The sequence below is a fragment of the Topomyia yanbarensis genome, chromosome 2 (assembly GCF_030247195.1).
Source record: "Topomyia yanbarensis strain Yona2022 chromosome 2, ASM3024719v1, whole genome shotgun sequence".
NCBI classification, from domain to species: domain Eukaryota; kingdom Metazoa; phylum Arthropoda; class Insecta; order Diptera; family Culicidae; genus Topomyia; species Topomyia yanbarensis.
The window spans coordinates 61,637,957-61,660,266 of record NC_080671.1 but is presented as its reverse complement, the minus strand read 5'-3'; the positions used below and the strand labels follow the sequence as shown (position 1 = coordinate 61,660,266).

Below are 22,310 nucleotides of genomic sequence, written 5' to 3'. Positions count from 1 at the left end.
TCCAGCTCTTTTTTTATTTATTTAGTAAAGCTTGCTTATTTTCTTTCACTTCAGCCAGTAATGCTTTAGAAAAATATATTTTCTGCAATGTTGGTGGCTTTGTTCAGAATGCGACAATCTAGTGACGACGAACGCTGGTCTGCAATAGTGGTCGTTGCTCGTTTGTTTTATTTTTCCGCTCTCACCCGTAAATACCAGCACGATAACGTTCGTGTGAATCTATTCTAAACCAGCTAAGAAACCACTGTCAAAACTAAATTATTTTGCAGTTTTATCTTTGCATAAAATCCCTAACTTCGACTAACAAACGTCAAAAATTCACATACAATAAAACCTCTGAAGAATCGATATCATCGTATCGTACAGAAAAGCAACATTTGTAGAAATTACTTTCCTCCTTAAGGGCCCCTTACACGAGCAATAAAAGTGTCATTACTAAGTAATGACACTTCTGCTTCGCCTTTCATCATTCCCACAATACTGCTCATCATTACTGCCACAGCCTTACACGCGCATTATTTCTGTCATTACTGTTTTCGGTAAGAGGAAATCAAGGCAGTGCAAGTAGTGCAAGTTCACCTTCCGAATAAATTGGTGTGTATGGAAATTTCTTGGTACAAACATGGAGTCACGAAAAAAAGCATGTATTGCTATAATTATATCGCTTGCGGCTGAACGGCGTGTGGTTCGACGATGTTGGATGAAAAAATGGTTGGAGAAAAGAGACCAATATACACACGTCCGTTTATTAAGAGAAATCAGTATAAGTGATGAGGAAGACTTCCGGAATTATTTTCGAATGAACAAGGAAACATACGAAAAATTGCTCAAAATGGTACAACCGCACATTTTTAGGCAGGACACCGTGATGAGACGTTGTATTTCTGCTCACGAAAGATTGGCGGTGACTCTACGGTATTTGGCGACAGGACGAAATTTTGAGGACCTCAAATTCTCTGCGATAATATCCCCAGCTTCAATCAGCACTGCAATCGTCGAAACATGCGAGGTGTTTATTTACGTTCTACAAGAATACATGAAGGTCAGTCTGCATTAATCTTTCGACAAACATTTGATGCACATTCCCATGCACCTCCATTATTTAACACAGGTGCAGTTGTACGATTGGTTATGAGAAATCCTCAAGAAAATCGTACCATGATAGCAATAACATACAATGTTCAATTCCTATTCGGAACATTTCATATGTTCTAAAACAAAATTTAATATAATTTTGTTTGGTAATGGCTTATTCTCTATTTCAGTTCCCCAATACGCCTCAAGAATGGCAGAACTTATCCAAAGATTTCGGGATGTTGCATGGCTTCTATAACTGTGTAGGATCGATTGATGGCAAACACATTGCGATTCATAAACCGGAACACTCAGGAGCGTTATATTACAATTACAAAGGGTTCTACAGTATAGTGTTAGCTGTAGCCAACGCGAGAAAAGAATTTATAATGGTTGATGCAGGTATGAACGGCAGAATTTCTGATGGGGGAGTATTTTATTACTCCAAGTTTGGAGAGCTTCTAAAGGAAAACAAATTAAATTTGCCAGATCCAGCACCGTTACCTGGAACTTCTGATAAATTTCCGTTCGTTTTTGTTGCCGACGAGGCTTTTGCTTTGGACGTCAATGTTATGAAACCTTATGCCCTGAAAGCGCTTGACAAAAATCGTCTAGTATACAACGAAAAACTGTCAAGAGCCCGCGTTACAATTGAAAACGCTTTCGGAATCCTGGCTTCCAGATTTGGAGTGTTCCAGAAGCCAATATATTTGAGTCCTGAGAAGTCAGCAATCGTAACAATGGCAGCCTGTTATTTGCACAACTTTTTGGCGCAGGAAAATCCAGATTATTTTCATATCAATTGCTGCGAAGAATCCTGTGACAGAACCATTCCAAGTGTAAAAAGCACATTAAGCAGAAATTCTACAACGAATGCGAAAGAAATAAGAGAAAAATATTGCAGTTACTTCAATCACGCAGATAATAAATAAAAATATTCTTTTTGTTCTTCAATTATAAATCAAGCGAATCTTCGCATATACACCAAATGACATTTCTAGAAAACTTATTGAAATGGTCCTATGTGCAGTGAGACCCTTTACATTCCAGCAAAGTTCAACCGGAAATGAGCCGGAATTCCGGCTGGTTCCAGTTCGCACACTGGCTCCAGCGACACAACCGATTCTAGTTAGAATCGGTTGTGTCACTCGAGCCGGAATACTAACTGTAACTCCGGCTCATTTCCAGCTGAACTTTACTGGGATACACTGATAAAAATCACACTGTAAAACCACAGGAAACTTTCACGCAGAAAAATGGATTTTACATTTAACAAGATGTTGGATCAAACTCAACAAACTTGTTTATTATCTGAAGGCTAACAAACATTTTTGTTGATTTAAACCCGGAATGTTTGTTGAAATTTTGCATCAAATGATTAAAAATCATTAATACGACATATTGTGCCATTGAATGTTGTTTGCCATGCTCTTGACTCGCAGAGTATGAACTTTCCATATAGCATTCACGCAAAAAAACATGTAGTGCATATTCGTTGTCTAACGACAAAACGACATACGCGCTGAAGTCAAAATGATCATGTTTGTTAATGGAGCTGTCAAAATACCAGCAGAATAAAAAAATTATGAAAATCTTGAAATTCTTTTCAAAAGTTTTATTTGCGAACCAAATTCAATCGTCAAAGTGTTAGAAAAGTTTTTTTACACCGAATGAAAATTTTTAATTGGGTCATTAAATGAAAAAAAATCTTTTTATTACATAAATCGATAAAGCTGATTTTCGTGATTACAACAATGTTTTTTCCAACTCAGGAAACGTGAAAATAAATTTTAAATTTAAAATAAAGAAATATTTTGACAGTCTTGATTTGACACATTTGACACTTTGACATATCGAATTTCACGACAAATGATACCCTGTCAGAAAAATGAATACATGTTACCCGGTTTTCCCGCAGGGTTATTTTTATTTGACACAAACACCATGCAATATATAGTTTTTTTTCGTTTTGGGTGTTGTCTTGATAGGCCAGATGTAAACAACCGCAGTGTTCCTATGTATGGTTGTCTATGTTTACAGATGATTTATTTTAAAAAATTAAAAAATCGGTTTTACGTATTACAACGATTTTTTTTAAATAATGTTATATTATGTATGGTGGACCTAAAATTTATCGAATGGATCGAAAAACTATATATAGCTTAATGACCCAATTATAATTTAAAGATATTTAACAAAAGTAATTTATTTTCAAAAAAATAAGACTGGAATTTAAAGAAAACCAACTTTCTCCCTCGTACCTTCGGGTTTCTTCAAGAAATATTAAGTTTTTACTGGGTATCCATTGATTTTGTTCACGATAGGTTGGTGTGGCGGCACTAGTGTTTATCGTATATTAATTCAAATGTTTACACACGTTTTTTTAAATATTTTTTTTGGATCATGGATGTCTGTTCTCTGTTGTTTGACTGCGTAGAGGTATAACCGCTGTCAATTTAGTCGAACTCAGCCACTAAAAACATGGTAGAGATATCCCAACTACCTTAAAAACGTTAGGTATTTTTACACAAGTTGAATGCTGAAGATTGGCGTCTGTTCTCTGTGGTGGAAACTAATTGGTAGAATGTTTGGACGCAAACAGTTTTTTTAGATCGTTTTTGAAAATTTTCAAGTAAGTATCTAAATAAACTTCTACAAACTATTACCATATTTTTCCTGCATCAAGTGTGTATCAATTTTACAACCACAATATTATAGTTTCTCCAAAATCCCAAGTTTTAATATATCCCTCGTAAATTTTAATTCACGTTAGCCACCACCGAAGCAGGGCCATCTCTTTAATATTTTCATGAAAGTATTACCTAATTGGTAATTTCTACCTACATTGGTAATTTTATAGCGGACCCTGCATGACCAGAAATATTAACAATACACCAATTATTGATCAATATCACAGAGAACAGACGTCCATCTTCAGCATTCAACTTGTGTAAAATCTCTAACGGTTTCGAAGGTAGTTTGGATATCTAAACCAGGTGCGCTACTGTCGTCATGTTTTTTGTGGCTGAGTTCGACAGAATTGACAGCGGTTATTCCTCTACCCAATCAAACTAGTCCGGAACCGATTCGGACTTCCAGCATGAATTCCAGCTCAAATGCGTCAACCGATAGAGTCGGAATCGGTTGTTTTCTTTGAGCTAGATTCCATACTGAATCCATTCAGGATTTCGAACCGGTTCCGGAATGGATTTGACGGATAGTTGGGATAGGTTGGTGTGGCGGCGCTAGTGCTTATCGTATATTAATTCAAATGTTTACACACGTTTTTTAAATATTTTTGTTCGATCATGGATGTCTGTTCTCTGTGTCAATATATTGATCGTGTAAGGATGTTTTGAAAATATGAGTACCACGATTGTACTAATTTGCTAGGTATATCCAGTTTACCGTGTATACGCTATCCCGCCATTTTGAGTTACATTTTCGTGAAAAAGATACGCTTTTAAATCGACTGTAATCGAATATTCTCAAACATGGAGATGATTTCTGATAGCGAAAGCGACGTAGAAACCTCAAAATCCAAACATGATAACATTTTGCGTCAATTCATTGAAGTCTATGAACAGAAACCGGAACTCTGGAACGCAGCACATCCGCTGTATACAAATAAGGTCAGGAAGCAGAAGGCATTACAAGCGTTGTTGCCCATATACCAGCAACTACAACCCGACGCCGACATAAGTAAAGTTAAAAGGAAAATTAACACACTCCGCTCTAATTACCGGAAAGAGTTAAAAAAAATAAACGATTCAAAGAGATCAGGAAAGGGCACTGACGAAATATACTGCCCCACGTCCTGGGTATTTGGAGCGTTGCGATTCCTCCATTTTAACGAACAACCGGTGAGCTCTACTTCAAAATTGCCACAGGTTTGTAACAATTTAATTAACTAAAATTTATAAGCCTTATTTTCAAAATCCCTTTTATTAGGAATCGTGCAAAGAGGAATCCCATTCGTCAAGGTCATCCATTAATCCTGTTCAAATTATTCCTAAAAGGAAGCGTCCTGACAGACAATCCCAACAAACCGAACTATTAAGTTTGGCATGCAAGTATTTGGAAAAGGACTCGCCACAACAGGACCACTGGCAAAGTGTGGGAAAAGTTTGGGGAGAAAAAATGGCTGCCTTGGATCCCCATCAGCGAGTTTTTGCTGAAAAAGCAATTAACGACATTTTGTTCGAAGCTACGCTGGGCAATTTAAGCAAAGAACATCGGAATCCAACGATATCGCCAACACCTGTGGTCTATTCGGCTATTCGCAAGCGTAACTCAACACCTGCTAGAGAAGAAGCGGATTGCTACGGTCCTGAAAAAAACTGTGCGATGGCATCACAATCACCGACGCTCCACGGTGCATTCTTCTCAGCCAAAACGCCACAGAACTCCCCACCTTACAATGAAGAAACACTTCACGATCGGTCCATAAATATTGGTAAAACACTGGATGTTTTAAATAGCTCAGTTGGGTGCGCCACTTCACCGTGCAGATCCGATTCATTCTACGAACCACCAGGATTGAGCATCCTGGCAGAATCGGCATCCAGTACTTCACTGGCCACTGGTGAACCGTTTCGTGATGTAAATATCACAGTCTCTCCGAAACCCGAGGACACATCGGGAGCTGTCCAGCCGCAGCTCGGTGTACCAAACGTTCGTGAATTTGAACCGCATTGTAGCACATCTGTACATCTTGCGAATGCCACACTACCGACTATAAAAACACAGGACCCATTGCAATCACAACTGAATGTTTCAAGCATCTATTCAGATTTAAAAGCTTATCAAAATGATTCGAATGTGGCACTTCCGGTGACTGAGCAAACGCTGGAATCGATGCAGTCACAGCTCGTATATCAATTCGTACCGAATTCTTGTGTTGAGCATCCTTCAACGACTGAAAATACACCTGAACCGTTGCCATTACAGCTCAACGTACCAACGGTGTACCAAAGCTTTCCACACGGTACTGCTCAGAAACTTTACGCATATGATATCACTGGAAATATTCAGGGACCTTCTCCTCCCTCCAGCGACCTTATCTATTACTTTTCAAATTTCATGGAATAATAAAAAATAAAAAACAAACTTTCGAATCATCAATTTTATTCAATCCAGAAATATTTTTAAACTAATTATTTAGTGCTCTTCTCACTAAAATCTATCAGTATCTTCCTCTCGCAGTTGGATACCTAATCATCATTATATCAAATTTGTTTGATTCTTTTTCGTCGGTCACTGAGTGCCAATCACCGACACCAGAGAGGTGACTGGAGTCTAAAAGAAGACCCAACGACGTCGGTTGAGATTGAATCCAGATCCACTGTACGTAAAAGCAGATACGGTCACCACGCCGGCGCCGTCTATTGCTACATCTAACATTCACCCAAATAAGCAATTTGCCAAATGTCTATTATATCAAACATATTTATACCAAATATATGAGAAACACCCGTATATGAATAAAATTTAACTACTAATTAACAGGCATTGTTTTTGTATCAACTAAGCCTTTCAATATATCAATCTACCTTGGGCTTGGAGCGGTTTGATAGAAATAGTACTACATATATTCAATTTAGCTTACATTTATTTAAAAACAGCTACTTACAGACGAGAAAAAAAATCCATAGCGACCTGCCCCGGTCTCCCCTTATCTGGGACGACGAACGGAAGGCTCTGAATGCCGTGTATATGTATATAGTAGTTACTGACACTGAATGACTCGGTTCTCAACTCTTAGCAATAATCCCTGTTGTAAGAAATCTAACTCAGTTCTCGCTGGAACTGACTAACTAACGATACACTGGCTGTGATGCCAACCTCCAGCAGCATATAGTTTCCCTCGCAGATATCGTACAAGACCCGTATTCAGTCGTTTTCGTGCAGCATGAAGCACTTTTCCCTTCGGCTTGTAGGAATTCGGACCTAACAAGCCACTGCCTTGAACAGCTGCGTATTTCCGATGTATTCTAGGTCAATCGCCGAGATAATGCTAGTGCCAAACAGCTTGCAGGCATCTATTATTTAACGTTTTTGCATCGCTTCCAGCGTTATTGTCCATCGATCCTGTCGATGTCATATTGACAACGTTTTTCAATAAATTCAAAAACACGAACTTCCAACGAATGTATATTATAAAATCCATCACGATCACCGGAAAGAAGGGACAACTTTAACGGGCTCGAAACTTCACCATTCCTCGTCACACCACATCCGAAAGGAAAAGTGTGCTTATAGCTGGCCCTCTTGCATGAAACAGACTGCCTTTAAATATAAAACAACAACCCACATTTTCAACATTTAAAGCTGCTCTCCGTAGACGATAAATTTAGTCTTATAAGTACCTTTATCTTCACTTTTAGAAATCAGCAGCAGTAACTCTGTAGTATCCCAATGTTATTATATTAACAGTTTCTTCCTTGACCTGACATAAGGTATACAAATGTAACCAACAGGGTATCGTAAGCTAATAAATTTGCAATTACAATTAAATATATTTATTTGACGTTTTTGATTGACTGTATTTCTAGCAAACTTTTTAAAATGGTCCTATGTACAAATTAGAGAATTTTTCTTCCGTTTGTTCCAGTACCAGGAGAAACTGGAAGACAGAGAGAAAACGGCTTTGAATCCTTTTTTCGCAACTGGTAGTATAGGCTAGTTTACAGTTCGGGAAACGGGTCACGGGATTTGGATCCCCGTGTATTTTAAATGGTGCCCGGGATTTAAAATCCCGTTGCGAGAACACAACAGTGACACTTTTCGTGAAGCGCAAAGGACGATTCAGACGATACATCAGTTTCCGTCAAATCAACGTCACCGTTCCGTCAGGATAAGTTAGATGCGTTTCTCTTGTGCCCATTCACACGTGCCGAACGTCAAAACGTTCCGCTCCGTTGATGTTGTGTGTGAATGCCTCCATTTAACTGCAAGTAATGTTGATGTTCCGTACCGGTGACGGAAGCCTGATGTATCGTGTGATTCGTACTTTAATCAAACCACGGAAAACTCCACAGAATTTTAAAACTCCACACAAGAATTCCGACTGGGAACAAGTCAACTTTTGTTTTTGATAGGGAAAATGGCGTTTTATTTGGTTTAAAGTCGGTATTATTTTGATACTGTTGATAATTTTTAGAAGCTGTAAAACTTTTTGGTTGACCGTTTGGAGAGATTTCGGCGGAAAATTTTCTCTGGTCGAATTCCAGTGCAAATCCTGTTACCAATTCACCGAATTGTAAACTAGCCTTGAACCGGACTAAATAGGAGTAAGTTTTGGTAGCAAAGCGGAGTAAGAATCGAGTACTGGAACAAAATTTGTTTAATTAAATTAGATTTAATCTAGCAAGGTCGCATTTGTTTTATTTGTTAGTTTTGCATAATATTTAAGCTAGCAGAAAATTTTATGATAGTGCATAAATCGCATAAATAATACAAAAACATGTAAGCAAAATAGCTCTCTTTTGCATATAGGACCATTTAACTAGTTCACTACAGTTGACAAAAAGAGTACATGTTTCAACAAATTTCTCGTTTCGTTTCGTGAACCACAGATAAACTGAACTTTTGATAGTGTCGTGCTTGTCACTTCTATCTTTAATCCTTTTCAGTTCCGGATTAACTTGGAACATTTCGAAAACATTTCTCCTCGTTTATTAACAAAATGGGGAGCACGTCGTTGCTGCATTCGCTTTCTTTTCCGGTATAGCAAACTACAGCAAACAGGTGCGAGTCTTCTGTTTTCTCAGGAGAATCGAGAATATTTTTGATTAAAAACATCCGAATCTGCGAAATTTTCGTGTTCGTCCTGTATCCGTTGTTACCACTGTTGAAGACGACTGCGCAAAAATGAATCAGAAGCAGTTTGAAGAAAAAAATGAGCACCGATGTTTGTATCTGCAACGCAATGTTCCTCATTACACTGTTTCATGAAGACTGCGAAAAGTCTGCGGCAGCTTGTGTTGTGCGGTGCGATATAACACGCCCCCCAAACAAGAAGAATAAGAAGTTACATCGTTGGTAATGGAAAATCTGGAATTCCGACATTAGTTGCGTCATTATTTTCGACGGCGGCTTTACACTATCATTAAAAGTGTCATTACTGCTCAGTAATGTCATTACTAACGTCTCGTGTAAGGGGCCCTTTACTTTCACTATGCGGCAAATCGCGTTTGCATAAATTTCGGCGGTAGCATACGGCGACACCCAGAAGGAGACTTTACCGCATGTCATCACCAGCTTCGAAGGCGGTGTTTATTCACGGTAATGGCTTTTTGTTTGATTAATGATTTTGGCACATACTGGCAATCAAAGTGGATTGACAACATTGAAGAAGAAACTGTATTCAATAATTGTTTAGAATCGGCTATTAAGAAGCTTATAGAGAATTCGTGTGAAAAGTAATTTCAATGTTTGGTTTGCTCTAGTAGCTCTTGATGGTTTCAGATGTCTGAAATTTACAGTAGGAGAAAATACCCTGTTAAAGGGAAGGAAACTTCCCATTCGGTAAAAAACTCACATTTTCTTTAAATTAGTTTTGGCGGCAGAGTGATAGAATTATTGTAACAACTAAACAACTTTTTTCGGGTTTCACGGTAAAGAGCGACAAGTTTGTCGTTGCCGTTGAGCGATTCGTAGTTTTGCTGCCTAAACTCGACTCCTACTAGCAGAAGACAAAAGATTAGTTTGTAACATTTTAAGCCTGTTTCTTATGACACTTCTAGTTTTCCGATCTGTATATGTCACATCCTTGCACTCGCTTGAGAACTAAAGGGCGAACACGAAATTATTGCGACACCGAAAATGTCATGCCAATTTTCTTATAATGTTTAAAATCAAACCAAAATTTTAGGGTAGTTTTATACATATATTTACTTCAAAAATCAAATGAAAAGTTAATCGATGGAGCCTTGAGTGTAAAATTGAACGCATTTTCGCTTGATGCCCTCCATCAAAGTCTTTACAGTGTCATCCGGTACCAGTTTCTCAGTTTTTTTTTCCCATTTTCTTAACATGTCCTTCTCGTCTTTGACTCTGTCTTCTTGCTCTTCCGAAGTTCCCGCTTCATCATTGCCCAGTACTGCTCTACCGGGCGCAGCTCCGGACAGTTTGGCGGATTCATGTCCTTTGGAACAAAATGGACAGAATTGGCCTCATACCACTCCAGGACACTTTTAGAATAGTGGCATGATGCCAAATCTGGCCAAAATAGCGGAGCTTCGTCGTGCTGCTACAAGAACGGCAAAAGGCGCTGCTCGAGGCACTCAGATTTGTAGATCTCGCCATTTACTGTGCCCTTTGTCACGAAAGGCTCACTCCTCAGTCCGCAAGAGCAGATGGCCTGCCAAATGAGATATTTGGAGGCGAACTTCGACATTTTATTCTTCTTAAATTTGTCGTCCACATAGAACTTGCTCTTGCCGGTGAAAAACTCCAATCCCGGAATTTGCTTAAAATCGGTTTTTATATATGTTTCGTCGTCCATCACACAGCAGCCATATTTTGTCAGCATCTTCTCGTAGAGCTTCCGTGCCCGAGTTTTAGCCGTCGATTGTTGCCGCTCATCGCGGTTTGGGAAGTTCTGTACCTTGTATGTATGTAGCCCAGCTCTCTTCTTTGCATTCTGGACGTAGCTCTGCGACATGCCGATCTTTTTAGCCAAATCACGGCTTGAGACGTTGGGATTTGCTTTAATCATCCGCTTCACCTTTCCCTCCGTCTTTTTGTTCTCCGGTCCCGGTTTTCTTCCAGCTCCTTTGCCGTGGTCCAACGTCAACCGCTCCTGGAACCGCTTCAATACTCTGGAGACGGTTGAATGGTGAATGTTCAACATTTTCCCCAACTGCCGGTGCGACAGGTCAAGAAATTCCAGGTGCTTGGAAAGAATTTGTTCTCTCGACTCGCGTTGGTTCACCTCCATTTTCGTTGAATCGGAAAAACACGACTTCGAGTTTGACAGCATGTAAACAATACACATCAATGAGAAAGTATGCAAAATTTGATTGATTTTTACACAATGGTAAAAAAGTTATGCCCTGTTGAATGTGTCGCAATAATTTCGTGTTCGCCCTTTATGGCTCTAAATTTTCATAACTTTCCATACTCAGCAATCTCTAGCTAATGAAATCAGGGCCGTCTTAACACTTTGCGGGGCCCCTGGGCACTATTGAGTTAGGAGGCCACTATAATTGAACAGGTATAAGTAGTTGTAAGAGTAGGATGATCAAAAAAGATTCTCAGCATTACGGAACAATTTCCACTCCATGCCACTCTGAGAGTCTTTTCCAAATTGGAGCCAAACCAGTCAACCGCTTTGAAATTATTTTAAGAAATAAAGAGGGACTCAAAACATACGGAGAACACAAACGATTTCAGATTTCCACAACCGTCGTTACCGATGTCCAGATATCGTCGCAAGATGAACTGAGTAGGGTTACTGATCCCTAATTCATCTTAGTACCTCTATTCATCCCACCCATTTGAACACATTAGTTAGATCAGTATCTGCTCTCTATATTCAATGCATTAGCCCCTTGAAAAAACCATAAACATGGTCCGTGCCAAAATTCACAACCATCAAGACTCAACAAAATCCTAAGTGCGGGACCCCAAAAATCCCGAGGCCCCTGGCTCTGGTCCAGTGTGCCCATGGGTAAAGACGGTACTGAATTAAATGTCGTTAAAAAGTAAAAAATACTACAAGAGGCAGCCCTATGGGGTTGCATGAACTGTAGACGTAGGACTATACTACTTAATGTAAACTATTGATTTTCTTAGTACATTTAGAGTAATAATAAATCAAATAAATTTCTTACGTACAGTTTAAGCTCAACTAATCAACATCGAATGTTACATATTAAACCAATCGGCTTTGCGTCTATCATGTAGGTTACGCATGCAACCGCTAATAAACAGGGATGCCACATTGAAATCTTTGTTACAGTCAAAATATCTTTTTACCATCTGTGATACCTGAAACAGGAAAAAATTACAGTATTTACAAAAATCTGAGAAATTTTCATCAAAATGCCAAAAATCTGCCATCTGTGAAAAAGAATCGGTGATCAAAAATTGCGAAAAAATCTGTGACATTGCAGAAGAATCTGTGAATATGGAAACCCTGCTAACAAATTAGATATAAGGTTTTACACCATCCGACGAAACCCCACAAAATGAACTGGGTGAACTTCATTTCACAATTCTCGGTGGTGTGTATACTTGTGAGTTACGTGAGTTCGAATGTAACTGCTGCATTCGAACTCACGCAACTGACAAAGTAAACAAATCACCGAGAATTGTCAAACAGGAACTTCATTCATCATAAGTTCATTCGTGTCGTCATCTTGTAGAGCTCAATACCTACCTACACATTCGCCTCAAACATTGAACCCAAGCGCACAAAGCAAAATGAGTCAACGCTGATGATGATGAGTAGAGCGAAACAGACAACTAGTACCACACAAACACGGTTAACATAGTGTCGCTATGTTAACCTTGTTTGCAAATGGAGCTCGAATGTACAAGCGATTTTGTGTACGAATAATTGTGTTCGAGTGAAAAAACACAGGGTAGTGATCTGCTCTGCCTTCCGTTCAACAGGCAACTGAGCTTGTACGGCCAAATCCATTTTTTAAATAGTCGATAACGACGTCATTCATAGAAGCGTAGTGCGCTAGGTACACAAATCTGTCGTGCCGGACTTGGTAAGCGCTATCTTCTGTGTGTAATTGCGCGATATTTTGACTAGGTTGTACATTATTTGAATTTTTAATGTCATGATATGAAAAGTCTTTGGGTCTATGTATTGGAATCTATTCTTAGAAATATTTCGGGCGATATGTGCAAAAAATTTGAAAATTTATCGTGAGATGGCTGAATTATACGTTTAAAATTGGACCACTTTTCGTTACATACGATTTTTGTAGAATTTGCCAAGTGCACCCCTATATCGGAAACAAAGACGCAGTCCTACGTTGAAATTGGCGATGCCCTACTGTCCAGTTGTCATCTTGTGCTGAAAATAGTTGACACTTTAATTTTTACATTCCTTATAACTTTTTTCCGAGGCCCGGAGGGCCGAGTCTTATATACCAATCGACTCAGCTCGACGATTTGGGACAATGTCTGTGTGTGTGTGTCTGTGTGTGTGTATGTAACGGACAAATTCTCATTCGTGTTTCTCAGCAATGGCTGAACCGATTTAATCCAAACCAATTTTAAATGAAAGAACTAAAAAACAGTATGAATGCTATTAATTTGTTTTTGATTCTGATGTTTAGTTTCCAAGATATAAATGTTTGAATGCGTAAAAAGGGCGTTTTTCGCAGTTTTTTTGAATTATCTGCAGAAATTGACAAAATAGGTTAACAATTTATATGTTTTTAGACAGCTTTAACGAATACCTTTCGAACAAGCTATAGATTGTTGAAATCGGACTATTATTAAAAGAGATATTTAACATTAAATTCGGACGAAAGATTTTTATCATTTTCCATTGTTAGAAATATGACCAATAACATGTAATCTATTATTAACGCCAAAACGGCTTATTTTAGGTCAATAGTATCTTCGGACAATATAATGGAGGCAATATGCTCTTTCTTTTGGTATTGTGCTTTTGCTGATTAATCACCCTATGAGTGAGATATTTTCACAAATTTTCTTGGAAGTGATTATAACGAAATGATGCCTTCAGCAATTTTGTAGCTCTTACTTTTGCGAATAACTTTGCTGAAGACTTCAAATATCTATTTTGAATACTTTAAAAGTTATGGCTTGTTGTTTGTGGTTTACTCTTTGTCGCCTATTTATTGTTCAATATAGTAATAATCCATTGAAATAAGCCAAACATTATTTCGATAAATCGAATTTTGTATTTCATTTTTCTATCTACAACCGCTAGAAATAATCACCGAACACTTCCATGTTGTTTGGAAGGAACTTGATAACTTATCAGTGCAAAAATGTTCATTTGACCTTCTGACCTTCTGACTGCAATTTTACTAACTTATGACCATCGGATCGATCTGAAACATATCGGAAAATGAAAAGCGAAATAAATAACTCCAAGCAACGGCGTAGCCAAGAGAAGGTTTTGGAGTTTAACACCATACAACTCACCCCCCCCCCGCCACACACAAAAAAAATATTGGATTGAAGTTGAAAATTTATGGATGCAGACTGATTTAATTCAATATTACAATAACAATTATCTGATCCGTAAATTGATAACCTGTTGTTGTAAACATCATGAGGACTTTTGATAAATTGTCGGAATGGGGTCCTGATATGTAACTGATCTATTGGTCTTGATTTTACAGTTGTCTAATTGCATCAATATCAAATTCCTACCTGAAAACATCCCAATAGAAAATTCCAGAGGTCTGTTATCAAACATAATCCTCAGATTTCTTTTTAAATTGAGCTCGCTTTTGTAGAGATGTACTGTAATAAGGGTCTTTATTTAATAGGAAGCGAAGTTAAACTCTAAAAATCGTCAATCATACCGGCCCGGAGGGAGTATGCAGTGAGGGGTTGCTACTTTAAAATTAAAACTAGTTTAAAATTTCTTAACAAGTTGGAAATTCGGCAGGACCCGGACCTCCCGGATCCCGTGATCCACAGCTGGTTTCAAGCGATGTTTCAGTATCAACACATAGTATCTCAAGATCGTGGCTGTCGATCCATTGTATGTATGTGCAAATCGTACTGAACATGTAATATTCATTTCCACCATTGTATTGAACATAACCAGCCATGGAATCGTAGTCTGGACAAATGAGAAAAGCACAATTGCCCCACTACGTGGATTAAAACAGGTTTATATTTTGGGAATGCGTCGAGTTGAGACGAAAACGTAATATGATTAATAACGAGTATAACACTTTCCGCATGTAGAGAGAAATTTATGAAAAATGACGATTTCCATTCGACGCTAGCAGGTTCTGATCGATTTTGATGAGCATTTGATTTTTGTTGTATGACCAATTATATGTATAGGTCAAATGTTCAAAAACAGTAAAACAGTCAAGGTAGCATCATTTTGAAACCGCCGATTTCGGAGGTTTAGTATCTTCAATGAGTTTTACAAACGTTAAACAGCGCATCATTTGATAGAATTATTTTGACGGTATATCGTCCAAGAAGTATTTGTGGTGAATTTTCTCAGGCTAATATTCATGACTACAATAAAGTCTCAACAAATTCGCTAAAGACACGAACCTTGTTACTATTTTCTGGAAAATAATTCTGCATAATTTTAAAACTTCAAAAATTATGGTTTCGGAATTATGTCGTTTGGACAGTAAGATCGATTTTCACCAACCCCCCCCCCCCCCCCCCAAACCGAATTTCTGGCTACGCCGCTGACTTCAAGTAAGTCGAAACAAAGTCGTTCTACAGTCGTTCACAAGAAACTTCTTCGAATGCTGAATATCTATTATAATACATTGACACCCCAATTTTATGAGCCAAATATGAACATAGGTTTGATGGGCTCTAGTAGACGAACAAGACTGAATTCGACTAAATCCTTTCTTGAGCATTATGCTATATTTCACCCATAAGGAGGAAAATTTGTTAAAAACCAAAATTTCTCACTAGGGTGAAAATTTGTTGGTAAAAACCAGTCTTTGTACAGGAGGGCACAAATCCTTATTTCATACTATGTTGCGTTTCGGCTTCGCCTCATCAGAAACCGACACTAACACATTGTCGGTTTCTGATGAGGCGAAGCCGAAACGTAACATAGTATGAAATAAGGATTTGTGCCCTCCTGTACAAAGACTGGTTTTTACCAACAAATTTTCACCCTAGTGAGAAATTTTGGTTTTTACCAAATTTTCCTCCTTATGGGTGAAATATAGCATAGTGCTTTCACATAGGCCTGCTAAGCCAAGACAAGTTTCGGCTTCACTTGTGTCTCATCGGCATAAACAGAACTTCTGCTCGAACGGGACATCACGTTTGATCAGTCGTTTGATTGAAACACATAGTGTGTTTTAGTTTTAAGGGATTTGCGTCAAGCCGGCGCTAATCTATTCCGACAATGTGTTAGTGTCGGTTTCTGATGAGGCGAAGCCGAAACGCAACATAGTATGAGATTTCTTGAGCATGTTTTCCGTATCATGAAGATGGAAATATGCAAAAATAAAAAGTTCATCATAATCAGAAATAGTTATCAGACTACATCAAGGGACGGGAAGAATATTTTAACAGCTTCAGTTTATTATAAAGAAAAAAAATGCCCGATTTAGTCAATGTCCCCATTTTGTCAGCCTAAAATACACCATGAGATTGATAAAAATGGGTCTTTACTGCATGTATTATTCACTGTGTTTCACATAAATAGGTACATTTCATTTTTGGGGATTTTTTTATTGCATCGAACTACAACAATGTTTAGGTAGCTTTCAAGGGGTTATTTTATAGATTTCTTCCAAAATTTGGCTAACCTATTCCAATTCGTATACCAATTAATTGGTATACTTAAGGGTTTATATGTTGCAGATAGAGAAAATACTGAAATTTTCAGCTTTTTTCCTACACAATATTACGAAAGCTTATTAAACAATTTTTCCTAATAAGTTTGTGAAAATTATAAATTATTTGAAATTTTTTTAATAGTTTAATTTTTTATTTAACCGTGATTTTTTAATAAATAGTGACCATCGCTTCACAACGTAGTCTTTTTTTCATGGCTTGCGGTGAGCACGATCTCTCGAATTGCTGAACTGAAAATTATGGAATAGAAATTAATTTTTAGTATTCTTTACAGATTTAACTCGCCGTGCAAATAGCTCTGAATTAGACCCGCTGGTGCCCTAAGACGATTTCGCTAGATTTTCAGAGCACTGTGCACCCAGTGCATTAACGCAAGTGACGGAAGGTTATCGAAAAGTTTCATGAAATTGAAAATTCCAATAATGATTTTTCCAAACGGTTCGTTTTCGAGAGGTTTTTATTTGTTCTTTGGCATTAGGATTAGCGATAATAATTTAAATCAAGGATACTACTGGGAAGTCACCTTTAGAAAAAGTCGATGTCGAAGTAAAATTTGGAACTATGCACGCATGCACTTCAGAGATAGCGTGATATCAGGAGCTGCGATTTCATTTCAACGCTTTTTTGTGAAAAGGGCGATACTTCCAAATATAAACATAAGGCTTTTTTCATACATGCGAATGAGGGCTTTGAAACGCTACAAATTAACCTAAAAATTGGGATTCTACGATATTGCTTTCTTAAACTACAGCAAAAAATACAACGGGCGAAACTGTATTTTTGTTTGATTATTTAAAGTTTTGCCCTCCACGCTCCATGCAAACAAACAGGGCGATACTTTTTTTGCTAGCAGTTTAGAGGCGAAACTGTTATTTTCGTATTTTTTTAGGATTATCAAGCTGATACCAGCTGTAAATAGTAACAGTGATCGCTATTGAAAAAACCCGGACGAAATCGGTGGTGTAAAACGGTAGTTATTGTAAAAAACGTAAGGGCGATACTTCAATGCTGATAGGTGTTACCGAAAAAGTAAACAATCGCCAAACGGGCGATACTATTATTTTGTCAATTTCAATAGCAAAAACATTTAATTTAATAATTTCAAATACTTTATGAAGTTTTGGGTTTCGATCACTGAATCGTGCAATCTAGGATGTAAAAAATACAAAAGTTCTTAAATAGGAAATAAAACCAAATCTGGAAATATTCACTGTTGATTTTCTTTGGATGGTTTCACTGCTAGTATCGCCCTTTTCAAGAAAAAGCGTTGATTTCTTAGTTCTCAGTCGCGTTGGAAATTTGAGTAAAGTATAAACTTCAAATTGATTAAAAAAAAAATTTTTTTTGGCTCAGTACAATATATAACCCCTTTAGGAAAATTCAGTTTTCCCACCACAATTTAGATATTTTATTAACAGAGCATTAACAACAATTCGATGGTATGTCTATTTTATGGGCCATTTTTTCGCTTTCCCATTGATTTGGTTTGAGATTTCTAGCACTGATGTTGTCCTATGCTGATTTGAGCGATTCTCTGAGTCCTGCCACTATCCCATGTAGTATGTGTTATCAAAAACATCGCGAAGCATCAAGTTCTAAATGTTCTCAAACGATATAATATCCGAAGAGAGTGATAAGAGTTATAAGAAATGTCTCATCACACTGTTAGGTGGATTAAAAGCGTTTTTGCAATTCAAAACTAGTATTATAAGCCCCATTTCACGGGATTTCGATTTATCTTAACATTTTGTCATGTAAAATTTCCGAAAAATGCCTATTTTTTCATGATCTACAGTGGTGTAACTCCTTAACAAAATTTTGCAATCTTGGTTAGAGAAAAAATGAAAACTTCTGATGTTTGTCGATCCGCTATAGAAGATCGACAAAATCGAGTTTTGTTGCATGCATCAATAGATAAATCGGAAAAAATAGCATATAGCTTTTTTGGAGTCCAACAAAAAAGTTACCAGAAAACCGGTTTTTATCATTTCTGTGGCACGTTTAAATGAAAATGTCAAAATGCGTCTTTTCTAGAAAATCGGAAAAACATTACGAAAAATCAGATGGAAGGTATACTTACACGGAAAAAATGCGTTCATAAATTCATGAATAAAAGGTCACGATTTCGTGAACTGAACGATTTACGAAAACCGGGACCAATTTCCTGAAATTATGAATAATAACCCTCGTATTCATCAAACTATTTGTGTTTTCGAAAAACCAGTTCGCCCGAATATATACATGGCGTTACAATAGAATGTTTGATTGGGTTACTCTTATTGTTCCCTGGACATGTTTAGTTTTTGTTGTGATTCATGATTTGAGAATACACAGTCGACAGTCAAGCGTTGTTCATGATTTCAATAGCTTATTCGCGATTCTTGTGAATTCTCATGACGTTAGCGGGATTAAAGTTCATTATTTCAAGATCTTCGTCGCGATGTTCGTAATTTCTATTCGCGGTACCGTGATATTTTAGTCATGAGTAGAGATTAATGTTCATGATTTCAGGACCTTTGTTACGATTTCAAATATTTTTGTCACGAGGTGCGTGATTTGTGTTCATGATTTCAGAATCTTAGTCGTGATTTTTGTAACTTCTGTTCATGTTATCGTGATATTTTAGTCATGAATAGATCAATTCATGTTCATGATTTCAGGATCTTGGTCACGATTTTAGATATTTTTGTCACTAGTTGTGTGATTTGTGTTCATTAGTTCAGGATCTTAGTCACGATTTCCGTAATTTCTGTTCATGTTATCATGATATTTTATTTTAGTGCTTACTTTCAAAGAGTAATGTAACTAATGTTCATGATATCAGCAGTTTTATCATAGTATTCGTAAGTTATCTTCGCCTTATCGTGATCTATTATTTTTTGGTTCATAACGCCCTTTTTTACTAGAAATAACGTGACAATATGAACTGAATCATTAAAATAAGACTCATTCGCGATATCTTGTTCTGTGAACTATATCACGCACACTATTTGGGGTTCTCAGTGCAGTTTTAGTTATTTGGGGTTCTCAGTTCATAATAGTTTTTTTTTATATCTACTGCTCATATCTATTACTGGTCGCTAGCAGCTGGGTATTTCATGAAAAAGTGCGTGGAACAAAAATGATTCCACGAATAAAACTCCAAATTTTGTGGTAGAGTTCACATAAAAATTTCACTACCATGTTGCATGAAATTGTAAATGATTAGAGATATCTTCTAAATGGCACAAGCACGCAAATAGATACTAGATATATCGTAAATCATGACTAGGAATCATGAACCGGTTTACGAATACATATTTTATGATTGCATGAACTTTTTCACGAAAACGAATGATAAGTTGTGACTATTATACTAGATATCATGAACCAGTTCACGAATATATGAATAATATTTGATGATTTCGTAAACTATTTCACGAGCACGGATTTTGTATCGTAACTAATATATTCGGAATCATGAACCAGTTCACGAATACATGAATAATCCACGGATATTGGATCGTGACTAATATATTAGAGATCATGAATTAGTTCAGGAGAATTGAATGGATTCATGAATAAAATTCCGAATTTCGTATAATAGTTCACGAAAAAATAGCCAGAATATTTTGATTTTGTTAACTAATGTTCCTATATCTATGAAAAAATCATGAGTCAACCTTTGGTTTTATGAATACAGGTCGGACTCGATTATCCGGGGATTTCAAAAAAATCTCATCCCGGATAATCGAATCACCCGGATAATCGAATCAAACTTTTTTTTTGCGTTATTTTATGAATTTAAGCTTCATTCGTAGAGAAATTGGAAATAAAATGGTCAGGGTGAATTTTCCTATTATGATAAATGTAAATGTACCTATTTTGGCTCTAGTCGATTTTTCAGACTTTCAGGGTGAGATTTGCATTTTCAATTGGTTTTCATTTATTATTCATATTGGTAACGAGTTAACGGTATGTATCAGTTGTTTATACCTATTTGTGCAAGAATTCTAAGACAAACTTTTTAATAAGGTGTGTCTTTTGCAATACAAGTCAATTTCAATTTTCCAAGGTAAATGATTCGATTACTGGAATACCAGAAAAAATAAAAGTAAGTAAACTGGGGTCGTCTGTTTCTTGGCTCCAGTTTAATTTACGTGGTGGTGTTACATATTATAGCTAACACGTCTTTTAACCCTCATTCATACTTGTCACTAGCGAAGGACTACCAGGTTACGTAGACGATGGGTTCCCTGGCGCCTCAGCGAGAAGTACTGCTATCCATCTTTGCTTGAACTACCCAAGGATTGAAATCACCTCCAGGGATGGGCGGGTCTCTTTTCAGAATCTTGTTAACCATTTCTTGACCAACTTTTTTATACCGCGTATAGGGTCCCACAACTATTTTTCATTAGAGCTGTTGGCGTCAAGAAACACGAAAAACCTGGTTTAATAAAGATAGGTGCTTCTAGTGCAGTGCTAGAAGCTGCTCAATATTTACCATCCGATCTAGTTCAATTGCATGAAAAAGATAATTGAGGGATATCTAAATAAGAAAGTTTTAGCAGTTTTCAATAATATTGCCAGTCTAAGAAAATATTCCAAAATTTAATTTTCACTATTAACTAAAACTATCCCTGGCACACTGCTTCAGCGGAACCCAATCAGATTAATTGTAATAACCTCTGTTCTACTGATAATATTTATAACTTTTAGTGCTCAAATGTCGCTTTTATTAGCCTTACTTGTCGTTGTGTAAACTAAAAGTTATAGTCATTGGAAACGTGTTTGTTTATCAACAAGAAGGGTGTGAGGGGGTTTAAGATGCCATTGGAATTCTGAGCAGGAATCAATTGTTGAAGAGGATAATGGGAGAAGAGCAATATTGTGTCAAAGTCCACTGAAACTCAGAGCAGGATATTTACACCGGATTTCAATGAAAATAGGACCATGATTCTAGCAGTATCTGAAATAAATCATAATCTTCAGCGGAATTCTATCTTGAAAAGTATTTCATCAGACATTTAAGAAGCTTTTCTCTACAATGCTGCATAAAAATTCAGAGAAAAAACCATAGAAATAGGGACGATTATTCAATCGAAATTCAGAAATAGATTCCATTGGGATGCTAAGAAAACTTCGATCAGAATCCTGGAAAGTATCCAAACAGAATCCTGAGAAGCATGTCATCATTATCCCAAGAGATAGCCAGAAATCAACCGAGCAATGTAGGTATAATGATATTTTATGTGGCTTGTGTATTTATGTGTATTACGAGAAAAATGTACTTTTAGTGTAAAATTAAAAAGTTGCATATTTAGCAATACTGGTGTTAAAAACTTTGAAAAAATTATCTTGCTGATTGATTCTAATGCAAACAGTACTAGAGATGTAATTCGAAGAAAAAATTTTTTTTAATCAATTAGTTAAAATTAAGAGTGCTCCCATGGACTGAGGGGCTGTTGAAACGTCTTCGCCTTTTAAGTTATTATATATTGGCTCCAGATGCTGATTCAGAAAAAAAATTCTGGTGGGGTCTGAAATTACGATTTTAAAATGAACATTGTACAATTCGTAGCACGTAAAAACCTTAGTCAATGGATATAAGTTTTGTTGGTCAAATTTGGTTTGGAATGATTTTAAGTTTGAAACTAATATGAGCTTAAGTCTAATTTAAAACAACTCAACAAGTGAAAAAAATTTCGAAGGGGGTCCGGACCCCCAGGACC

General features: G+C 37.0%; 2 protein-coding genes across 3 annotated transcripts; both read left to right on the top strand.

The window, feature by feature from the left end:
* The first annotated feature begins 513 nt into the window (after positions 1-513).
* LOC131686200 (putative nuclease HARBI1) lies at positions 514-2,105 on the top strand. Of its 2 annotated transcripts, XM_058970442.1 has the most exons (3): positions 514-1,042; positions 1,266-1,476; positions 1,564-2,105. In XM_058970442.1, the coding sequence occupies exons 1-3, from the start codon at positions 623-625 to the stop codon at positions 2,004-2,006; spliced, it is 1,074 nt and encodes a 357-aa protein (XP_058826425.1). In that variant the 5' UTR covers positions 514-622; the 3' UTR covers positions 2,007-2,105. The 2 variants fall into 2 exon arrangements, with proteins under 2 accessions (XP_058826425.1, XP_058826424.1); XM_058970441.1 differs by having other exon boundaries at positions 1,266-2,105.
* Positions 2,106-5,005: 2,900 nt separating this feature from the next.
* LOC131679503 (uncharacterized) lies at positions 5,006-6,165 on the top strand. Its single transcript, XM_058960238.1, has one exon. It carries the CDS (start codon positions 5,215-5,217, stop codon positions 6,163-6,165), a length of 951 nt encoding a protein of 316 aa, XP_058816221.1. The 5' UTR covers positions 5,006-5,214.
* Positions 6,166-22,310: the final 16,145 nt, after the last annotated feature.

Excerpts from the sequence above, each read along its gene's own strand:
- LOC131686200 (XM_058970441.1), top strand. The coding sequence starts at position 623 with ATGGAGTCACGAAAAAAAGCATGTATTGCTATAATTATATCGCTTGCG. Across the intron at positions 1,043-1,265 it reads TTCTACAAGAATACATGAAG|TTCCCCAATACGCCTCAAGA; the intron begins GTCAGTCTGCAT and ends TCTCTATTTCAG.
- LOC131679503 (XM_058960238.1), top strand. The coding sequence starts at position 5,215 with ATGGCTGCCTTGGATCCCCATCAGCGAGTTTTTGCTGAAAAAGCAATT.